The sequence below is a fragment of the Sinocyclocheilus rhinocerous genome, unplaced genomic scaffold (genome assembly GCF_001515625.1).
Source record: "Sinocyclocheilus rhinocerous isolate Xijiao unplaced genomic scaffold, SAMN03320098_v1.1 scaffold1548, whole genome shotgun sequence".
Lineage (NCBI taxonomy): Eukaryota > Metazoa > Chordata > Actinopteri > Cypriniformes > Cyprinidae > Sinocyclocheilus > Sinocyclocheilus rhinocerous.
Genome location: NW_015630996.1, coordinates 686826 through 697396, shown reverse-complemented (window position 1 = coordinate 697396; position 10571 = coordinate 686826). Strand labels below are relative to the sequence as shown.

The 10571-nt window shown below is 36.3% G+C and overlaps 1 protein-coding gene across 1 annotated transcript in view; it reads left to right on the top strand.

The window, feature by feature from the left end:
* The window catches only part of LOC107740995 (proprotein convertase subtilisin/kexin type 5-like), a 53063-nt gene that overhangs the window by 15859 nt on the left and 26633 nt on the right, over positions 1-10571 (top strand). The window contains exons 7-9 of the mRNA XM_016553571.1: positions 4687-4775; positions 6639-6811; positions 7981-8193. Of these exons, the coding sequence (XP_016409057.1) occupies positions 4687-4775; positions 6639-6811; positions 7981-8193 (475 nt within the window). The remainder of the gene's footprint in view (positions 1-4686; positions 4776-6638; positions 6812-7980; positions 8194-10571) is intronic.

The following is a 10571-nucleotide window of genomic DNA, read 5'->3' as shown; positions in this document are numbered from 1 at the left end:
TCAGCCGATGTCTTCTTTTTTTTTTTTTATTCGGGCTACTTAAATTCATTTTGGGCTACCAGCGATTTTGAAATTTTGCGAGCCCTGCATGTGATGTACTTTTTATGATGGGATGGATGCACTTTCTTGGACTTCTATTGGACTATTGAATCTCAACACCCATTCACTAGGATGGCTTGAGGGTGAGTAAATCAAGGGGCAATTGTTTTTGTGTGAACTATCCCTTTAAGACAAAGTAGACACTTCCTCTTCCAGGCAGATTTTTAACATTTTCTGTTGATGGGAACTTCTTAATTATTGCCCTGATGGTGAAAGTGTGAATTTTCAATGCTTTAGCTACTTGTTTACAGCCAATTTCTATTTTGTGAAGCTCAACAATCTTGTTCTGCACATGAGAACTATATTCTTTGGTTTTTCTCATTGTGACTGATGATTAAGGGAATTTGGCCTCTGTGATCCCTCATATTTATACTCCTGTGAAACAGGAAATCATGGTTGGATAATTTCATATTCATTGTCACTCTGGTGTGCTAAAAATGTAAATATGAATGGGAATATATTTTACTCTATAATAATTTCTAGGGGTGCTAATAATTGTGGCAAATGTGTATTGATTTACTTCAGTGAAAAGTTCGATTTTTGTGAATTTTTTTTTATTAAAGATCAAAAGAACAAACAATGCAGATTTATTTTCACAGCCTTCTTTGCTCAGTTTTACCAAGGGTGCTAATAATTCTGACCATGACTTTTTTTGGGGTTTATTGAGTGATTCAGTAAAGTCTCCCCTGTCGTTTGGCCACTATCCTACACAAGCTGTTGATCTTTTATGTGCTGGAATGTTTTGTGTTGGTTCCTCCGCTGATAGTTTGTGTAATGTGAGTCTTTATTTCCCTGCGGTGGGTTTTGACCTTGAGCTTCACCACCGGGGGTCGTTCTGAGTGACCGAGCGGCTGTACTGTAAATATTGGAAGTTCATATATCTGACAGATAAACATGGGCTTTGCACTAGACTTTCAGTGGAACTGCAGTTTATTGACCCAGTCTGACCTTTAAGCTGTATGTCAAATGTGCAGCACAACATCATGAGTGTGTGGCTGTGGACAGTGTATGTTCTGTATGGTAAATGGGTTTATATGTTACATATAATATGATTATCAGTTTTTTTAGGGAACGTAGGAAAGGTTTCAGTGTCTTGTGCGGTTCTGGAAATGCTGAAATGCTGGAATGTTCCGTTCAGGTGTGGGTGTTTCTGGTTTTCTCATTGACCTGTATTTTGCTAGCAGATGTGACTTCGTCTCACAGAGCAGGGTTTTGACTATTGGCATATAGTCAGTTAGACAGGAGAAGACTGTCTGAATGACGTGTAAAATGACCAAACACTTTGTTTTTATGCCTAAATAATACTTTACACAACTATGTGAAATGTAATGGTACAAGATCTGCAAGCTCTGTTTCATAAAACATTCTGAAATGTGTCGTGTACAAATATTTCCATGATGAACATAGTGAGAGAAGCTGCAGAGGCGTTAAAATACAAACAGACACCATCAAACAAGCAATCTGTATAGTTTTACGTGAATTTTGGGATATTGCATAATGTTTGATTGAGGTGGATGCATTTTTCATTAGCATAAAAAGTTACAGTGACTTCCCCAGTGGGTAAAAATGTTGTTTCCATTTATATTTTGCAAATTGAATGGAAAAACTGCTTGTTCACAATTGTCTTTTGAGATTTTTTTTTAAAATTCCCTGAAAAATAGCTAGTTTGAGCATTCTTGAACGAGTAAAACATGATAGTTAGCTAGTTTCCTGACTCACTCCCTTGAACATATGGATGCACTTTGTATGTGTGTATAGCTCTTTATTTCCTATGGAAACAGGAAGCTGGGGTGAAACTTATGAACGGTTTTTTTTTTTTGTTTATTGTTTTTTTTTTAGCCTTCGGTTTACATGACAGTTATAAACCATGATTTGCTACTTCCTATTGCTAGTTAAAGGCACAGTGGTTAACCAGAAAAATTAAAAATGGCACTTCATGCCCAAAAGGTTGCTGACCCCTGATTTTGATTAAAATCAACAAAAATGTTGACTCAGGTTTTTTTCTGAACTTATACACTACCATTTAAAAGTTTCAGGTCAGCACATTTTTTATTCTTTTATTCACCATGGATGCATACTTCCAGAATGAAAATTTCCTGATAATTTACTCACCCCCTTATAATTCCAAGATGTTCATGTCTTTCTTTCTTCAGTCGAAATGAAATTAAGGTTTTATATAAATGTTATTTATTTATTTATTTTTTTAGAAAATGACAGATCGTTTCGCTAGATAAGACCCTTATTCCTCGGCTGGGATCATTTAAAGCCCTTTGAAGCTGCATTGAAACTGCAATTTGAACCTTCAACCCGTTGACCACCACTGAAGTCCACTATATGGAGAAAATTCCAGGAATGTTTTCCTCAAAAACCCTGTTCTAGTACACCCCCAAAACTAAATCTAGACTTTGTAAAAGAGCATAATAGAACCCCTTTCATTTCTTTGCGACTGAAGGAAAAAAGACATGAACATCTTGGATGAAATGGGGGTGAGTAAATTGTCAGGAAATGTTCATTCTTGAAGTGAACTAATCCTTTAAAATTTTCAAAAGTGACAGCAAAGACTGTTCTTTTGCACCTTCTGTTCATCAAAGTATGCTGAAAAAGTCACATTTTTTCCCAAATATTAAGCTGCACAACTGTTTTCAACATTAACCATAATGAGTAGATGAGTTTACCATACTGACAGGAAATCAACCAAGAATATGGGATTCATGTGCTGGGTGATTAGCAAACCTTGTGAATGCTGATATCAGTGTCTGTTCATATTAAGAAATCCCTACACCCACAACAGTAAAAAGTGTGAAATAACACAAATTAGTATATGAATTGTAGTGACCAAAAAAGTTACATTAAATAAACTGGCTTATATACATGTTCTTCAAAGTCGCTAGATTACTATGATAAGATTACAGCTCTGCACACTGTAAAACTTATCCATTTAGTAATAATTATTAAGTTTTGCTAAGAAATTCATACATGGGCTCAATTTATTTTTAAATAAAATCATTCATGGAAAAAGCTTTAGTTCAGAAAGTTAAAGGGATACTCCACCCCAAAATGAAAATTGTCATTAATCACTTAACCCCTGCACGGATGCGCTGTTTTTGTTCAAATCAGAATCAGAATCAGAATGAGCTTTATTGCCAGGTATGTTTATACATACGAGGAATTTGTTTTCGTGACAGAAGCTTCCACAGTGTAACAGAATGACAGTGACAGAACAAAAAACACAGATAATAATAAAAAAAATAAAATAAATAAAAAATAGAACAAGTAAATAAGGAATAAAAATATATAAATTGACAATTGTATGTGCAGGTATATTACAATAGACAGTTTTGCATGTACAGGTACTGTATATTATGTGCAAATTCCACATCACCGTAGCGCCATTTTGGAGAATATCCGCTGAACGCAAGCAGCATACGCTATTCTGTGTCAGCCGCGCTGCACGGATGCACTGTTTTTGTTCAAATCAAAGCGTAAATACACATAGAAAACGTATCCTTGTGTCGCGGCTGACACAGAATAGCGTACGCTGCTTGTGTTCAGTGGTTATTCTCCAAAATGGCGCTACGGAGATGTGGAGAGACACCGAGGAGACGAATTGTTGAATAAAGTCGTTATTTTTGTTTTCTTCGAGTACAAAAAGTATTCTCGTCGCTTCATAACGTCAAAGCATATTAGAATGATTTCTGAAGGATCATGTGACACTGAAGACTGGAGTAATGATGCTGAAAATCAGCTTTGATCACAGGAATAAATTAGATTTTAAAATGTATTCAAATAGAAAACAGTTACTTCTTTAAAAACATACAAATCTAAACAACCCCAAACCTTTGAACAGTAAAGTAGACTTGAAATGGTCAGTCTTTTGGATTTTTATCGTACATTTATTTTCAATGAAATGTTTCAGTATTGGATAATCGTTGGAGTTATTGGATTGGCACTGGGATCGAGTCCACGGACCACCTGGGAGTTCCTCTGGCCTTTTGACCTTGTAAATGTTTATGGTTGTGATGGCGACCGAACCCTGGTCTCATCCCGGATCTGGTGCTGCTATGGATCTTTACAATCTTTGTTTCTTTTTGTTTTTTTAAATGGCTTAGATTGGAGACTGTGGTTACCATGGTAGCATGAGTTTTTCTATGCAGCTGTTCACTGCTGGAGGTTCCACAGCCGAATCTCTCTCCATATGTCTGTCTCTGTCTTTAGTGAGCATTTTAGTGTGTTTTTTTGCGGATGATTTGTATTCGATTTATGTGGGTTTAGTTTGGGTCAAGAATCTATCCACGTTGCGTCTGAAGCGGAGGAACTGCTCAAATGTTTTCATTCAATATCTCAAATATTTAGCTGCTGTGTTTTAGCTCTGCTGGCCATGGAAGCACATGTTTAGTTTCAGCCCAGCTGTTTCACTCTCTCTCTCTGTTTCCAGTCCACTTCTGCGTTCCTTCTGTAGCGAGTTTGTAATAGGTCAGCAGCAGTGCCTGTGCTTGCGTAAGGGTCTCCAGTCTTTGTTTATGCAGTCAGTGAATGTGTGTGTGTGTGTGTCAGTACTAACACTATCGTCTGATGTGTTGTATTCAGGCATGGCACGAGGTGCGCTGGGGAAGTAGCAGCGTCCGCCAACAACTCGCACTGCACGGTGGGCATCGCTTACAACGCCAAGATTGGGGGTAAGTGTGGCTGACGATCACTGTCTGATTTAGATCCACTGCTGTACCTGGGAATTCTGCCTTTTGTTCATACTCGCGCACATACAGTGAATACAGTGCCCCTGTATGCACCCAGTACCCCATGTAATGACTTTGATTACTTAATTTTAACTGTAGGGAATTAATTATTATTAATTCATTCAGGTTTTGAGAGGACTCGGATCTGAATATCCCAAGTCCACCTGATTAAACCGATTTCAAATTTGTTGTGTTACACTTTAAATCAAGGGTCGTCCAGCGAGCCGTGATTTCAGTATATTTTAACAAACTGACTATGTATCTGTATTTTCCCCCTGGCCACGGGTTAACACAATTATGATAATTTGTAAGCTCTCAAAAGAGAGGTAACGTTGATCTTGGCAAAGTTTTAACCTTGAAATTATATGACACCAAACAATGATTTTCTATAAATGAAACATGAATTTTATTGGCTATTCTAGATTACATAAAACCTAAACTAACACACACATACACACACATACAGTTTCAGATGACGGAAATGAGAGTTGACGGATTCTATGAAGCGCAGATGGACTATTCTGACGATGTCTTTCATACTTTTCTGGACCTTGACAGTGTAATTTACTTGGCAGTCAATGGGACAGTCATAAGCCTCCCGGTTTTCATCCAAAATATCTTAAATTGTGTTCCGAAGACGAACGAAGCTTTTACAGGTTTGGAACGACATGGGGGTAAGTGATTAATGACAAAATTTTCATGTTGGGGTGGAGTATATCTTTAAGAAATCAAAAGAAATACTTAATTTAAGTGTATCCAGACTTTTGACTGGTAGTAAACACACTCTTCTGCTGGATGTTGCCAGTTGGAATCACTCAGATAAGATTTTTAAAAGCGGGAACTAATATTTCTAATATTGCACTGATATTCTATATTCATCTGCATGACTGAAAACCTGCACAGACATCTTTTATAGATTATGGTCAATTTTTTGGAAGTCAACAAAATACATTTTTAGTTTTTTACAAGTTGGGACTTTTGCCATTTTATTTAAAGACGTAACGGCAATTAAAAAATATAACAGCTTGTGTAAACTCGATACACCTACATTCTGTGTATCTGTTTATGAATGTAAGGAAACATCATAATCAGTACTATTCAAAAGTTTGGGGTTGGTAAGATTTTCAGAGGTTTTTAAAGAAATCTCTTATGCTCATCAAAACTGCATTTATTTGATCAAAACTACAGTAAAGGCAGTAATATTGTGAAATATTATTGCAATTTAAAATAACTGTTTCTTTATTTTAATACATTTTAAAATGTAATTTATTTCTGTGATTCAAAACTGAATTTTCAGCATCATTACTCCAGTCTTCAGAGCCACATGATCCTCCAGAAATCATTCTAATACGCTGATTTGCTGATCAAGAAACATTGCATAATATCAGAGTTGAAAATAGTTGTGCAGCTTATTTTTGTAAAAAAAAAAAAACCATGATGCACTTTATTCGGGATTCATTGAATAATATAACATTAAAAAACAGCATTTATTTGAAATACTGTATATATTTTTGTAACATCATGAGAGTCATTACTGTAACTTTTGATCATTTTAATGCATCTTTGCTAAAAAAAAAAAACTGAATTTTTACTTTTGAATGATAGCATATGTATACACACCCTCTAATACATCCAGGCCTAATTATTCAGGGCTTCCTTAAGATAGATCAGTTGACTAGTCATTTAGACAACATCCCTCTGACTAGTTCATTTTGGAAATGTGTAGTTTTGCACGTCTTTTGGACGTCATTGGCACACTGATCTTCAGTGCCTTGCATATATTTTTTCTTTGGGCTTGTCCTGCAGGTGTCCGCATGTTGGACGGAGATGTGACAGACATGGTAGAGGCCAAATCACTGAGTCTACACCCTCAACACATAGATATTTACAGTGCCAGCTGGGGTCCAGATGATGATGGCAAAACCGTGGATGGGCCCGCTTCCCTCGCCAGACAGGCCTTTGAAAACGGCATCAGACAGGTAAGAATCATCTCAGCATGTATAGAAGTTTATATGATATGTGTGTTGTGTTTTTCCTGAAACTGAAAGTGTCTTTTTTTCCATATGATGTGGCGTTCATAAATCAGCAAGTGTAATTTTCAGGTCATCAGTCACGTTTCTCCAGCAGTCTGGCCCACCTAGGGTGTTTTCCTTTCCTTCTCACACTCACCACCTGCTACGCCAGTGAACTTTAGAACGGGATTTTAGTTTATCTTCCCTGAGTCATGAGTCACAATCAGTAATTGGCCTGTATCTTGTGCCAAAGGTGTGTTTGGAGTGGTTTAGGCATGTTTCAGGTATGTGAGACTCAGGGACATCAGGTAATACTGGTCTCCTCTCATCAGAAAAGGCTGGAGGATATTAATGCTTGGAGATTAAAATTGTCCTGATGCTGTTAGTTCCTGCTTTGAAGTGTTTCAAGTAGGGCTGTCAGTCAGTTAAAAAAAGTTTATATTTATTTATTTATTTGTCGACTTTATTTGTTTTTTTTTAGAATTAAATCGTAATGCATCCGGATGATGTTTGTAAATTATTCTCAATGATTCGTGTTAGATTCTCTTTACTGTAATATGGCAATGAAAATCATCCTGTCTGGAAATGATGAACTTTTTAAATAGATATTTATAAATATAAATTAAATTAAGTTAATGTAGATTAACTACCAGTTTTTTATTGTTGTTAAAACTATTACATTTTGTTTATTTTTTATTTTTTTTAAATAAAACAGGTAACCATTTGAACTTATTTTATTTCAATTAGTTGGCTAGGCAATATTTTAAGTTTTAAGTTAATTGAAATACTAAAATTACTAAAACTAAAACTGAAATAAATATAAATATATGCTAAATAGAAATATAATAAACTAATAATAATGAATCAATTGCTAAAACTTAAGTAATACTTAAGTAAAATTAAAATGAAAACTGAAAATATACATTTATTAAAAATATATGTATTTGTGAAAATATATGAATTTAAAATTCGTAATAATAATATTATGTAAAAATAACACAATAACACTAATTAATTGATATATAATCTATTTGTTGGTTACAGTAATGAGAAGGAAAATGGAGGAAAAAGGAGGTTGGTAAGGGAAGTAAAATGGGTTTAATACATGTGTTCTCTTATGTTTTTTTTCTTCACAGGGCAGGAAAGGACGGGGCTCAATCTTTGTTTGGGCGTCAGGAAATGGTGGTCGGAGTCGCGATCACTGTTCATGTGACGGCTACACCAACAGCATCTACACGATATCCATCAGCAGCACGGCAGAGAGCGGCCGCAAGCCCTGGTATCTGGAAGAGTGCGCCTCCACCCTCACCACCACCTACAGCAGCGGAGAGAACTACGACCGCAAAATCGTAAGTTATCAAGAAGACGCTAAAACTAGATCTTCAGCACGGAGTAAACTTGCTTTTCATAAAACAGGCCTGCTGCTTAATTAATTTTAAAGGGATAGGTCTCCCAAAAATGAAAATTGTCATCATTTACTCACCCTTAAGTTGTTCCAAACTTGTAAGAGTTTCTTTCTGGTGTTAAACACAAAAGAAGATATTTTGAAGAATGTTGGTACCCAAATATTGATGGTAGCCATTGACTTCCATACCATTTTCTTCCATACTATGAAAGTCAATGGCTACCGTCAGCTGTTTGGTTACCAACATTCTTCAGAATATCTTCTTTTGTGTTTAACAGAAGCAAGAAAGTTTTGTTTTTGGCTTGTAGCTTTGGAATAAATGTTTTTTTCCCCAAATGGGTGGAAACTTGATATTAATCTGTGCTAAAAAATTAGCTGAAGCACATTTAATCATTCAAATATTTATGGAAACCTTTTGGAAGTTAAACACCAGTGAACTGCACAATATCTTGAAAAGTAGAGATGCCTCTCACATCATTTTTCCAATTTATTGCGGTTTAAATACATCTAATGGCCATGCATGTGTGTTTGATCTGCTTTGCTGGTCACTGTGTCATGAGAGCATCCTGGTGTTAACCGCTGCGGTTTACAGCCCACACACAGTTTTACACACTCCTCTGAGAGTTACAGAGCGACGCTTCTTCCCTGTCTCTCAGCTTGTCTCAGAGTGACGTGTGAAATTCCACACCGGCTTTCAAACACTTTTTGCCATACATGTTTACATTCTGAAGCCCAGTGTTACAGACATTAGCACTTCTCTTTGTTGTGATCTCCTGTAGTTTTCAGTTAATTCAGCTCAGATTATAGTTCACTGAATTTCCAAGTTTTCGCAACATTGTCCATTTACTAGATCACTTATATTTACACACATTTATTATCAACCCGTCCAGAGTTTTTGTCATTAAAGGCAACTATTACAAAGATAAATATTAGCAGTGAAAATATTTTAGACAGCTGTACGGAAAACAAAATTTTGGCAAAAAAAGGTTGATTGTGTACTGTTAATATCATAGAAATGTATGAAGCACAACTTACACACAAATCAGTTTCACACAAAGCAGCTTTCTATTGGTCAACATGGTGAACTCATGTGATGAACTTGAACCTGTAGCAAAATCTGTAAATCTGTCCCTCCCACATGAAACTCCTGATTGTGTGAATTCAGATATTGAAAGAGTGGATTACGCTTGTAGAAAAATGGTAAATGTGTCCACACCTTTAAAATGGAGGAAAAAAACTATTACAGAGAAAAACACTTAATTTTTTATGTTTAAAAACTTGTGCGCTTTGAGTGAAATCACTGTCGTGTAAACGTACCTTATTACGCTCATATTGCAAATCTTCTTAAAGGTCCCATGAAGTACCTTGAATTATTATTATTCAGTGTGTTGATGTAATTTCAACTGAAACAGGAAGTCAGGGCGGGACATATCGAGCAGCTCTGCCCCCTTTTTTAAATAGCCAATAGAATTTCATCCATATCTCTATAAAATATAGCATTCTGTATAGAATTCAAATGGGTCTGATATGTTTTGTGGTCTGCGCCGACTCGCACATATGATCCGCTTTGTGCTATTGTGTCTCTGGACTGGAGCAGACTGTGTGCGCTGCGGCAGTTCACGTGAAACCATACTTTATTCACCCCAATCGAAAGCATATTTACTCTGTCTGAATCGTTCCCTATCCACTATATAGTGCACTATGTGCCATTCACCGTACAGAAAATACTAATTCTGTGAAAAAAGTGACTGATTTCAGCCGCAGTTTCAGCATCTGTTTATAGTGTAGAGGGCGGGACGCTTCAGATTCTAGAGAGCATCTGATTGGACAGAAAATCTGATGAGAAGCTGAAGTGCAGGGTGATGTCATCAAAATCATTAATCCATATTGGAGGAAATGAAAGACTGTAAGATTTGAATGCTTATGTCTTCTAAATGTAAATTTTTGTCATTGTTCTGGAGCACACTAATTTATAGATAACCTTAAAGGGGTCATATGACGTTGCTAAAAAAGAACATTATTTTGTGTATTTGGTGTAATGAAATGTGTTTGTCACATATTTTACACCTTTCTGGTGTTTTATTTTAAGTCTTGATGTCTTTAAGAATACATATTTGCGGTATAAGTACCAAAAACCATCTCAATATATTTTTTACAGCTCCTTTCTCAGGAGTTCTGCAAAGAACAGGTCGATTTTGGCCTGTCTAATTAATATTCATGAGCCTCTCTTCTGATTGGCCTGTTGTTTTCTGAGTGACGCACGGCCAGGCCAACCACAGGTAACTAGGGTCAGCGACGTCACAGCGCTAGCTGGAGGCAGCA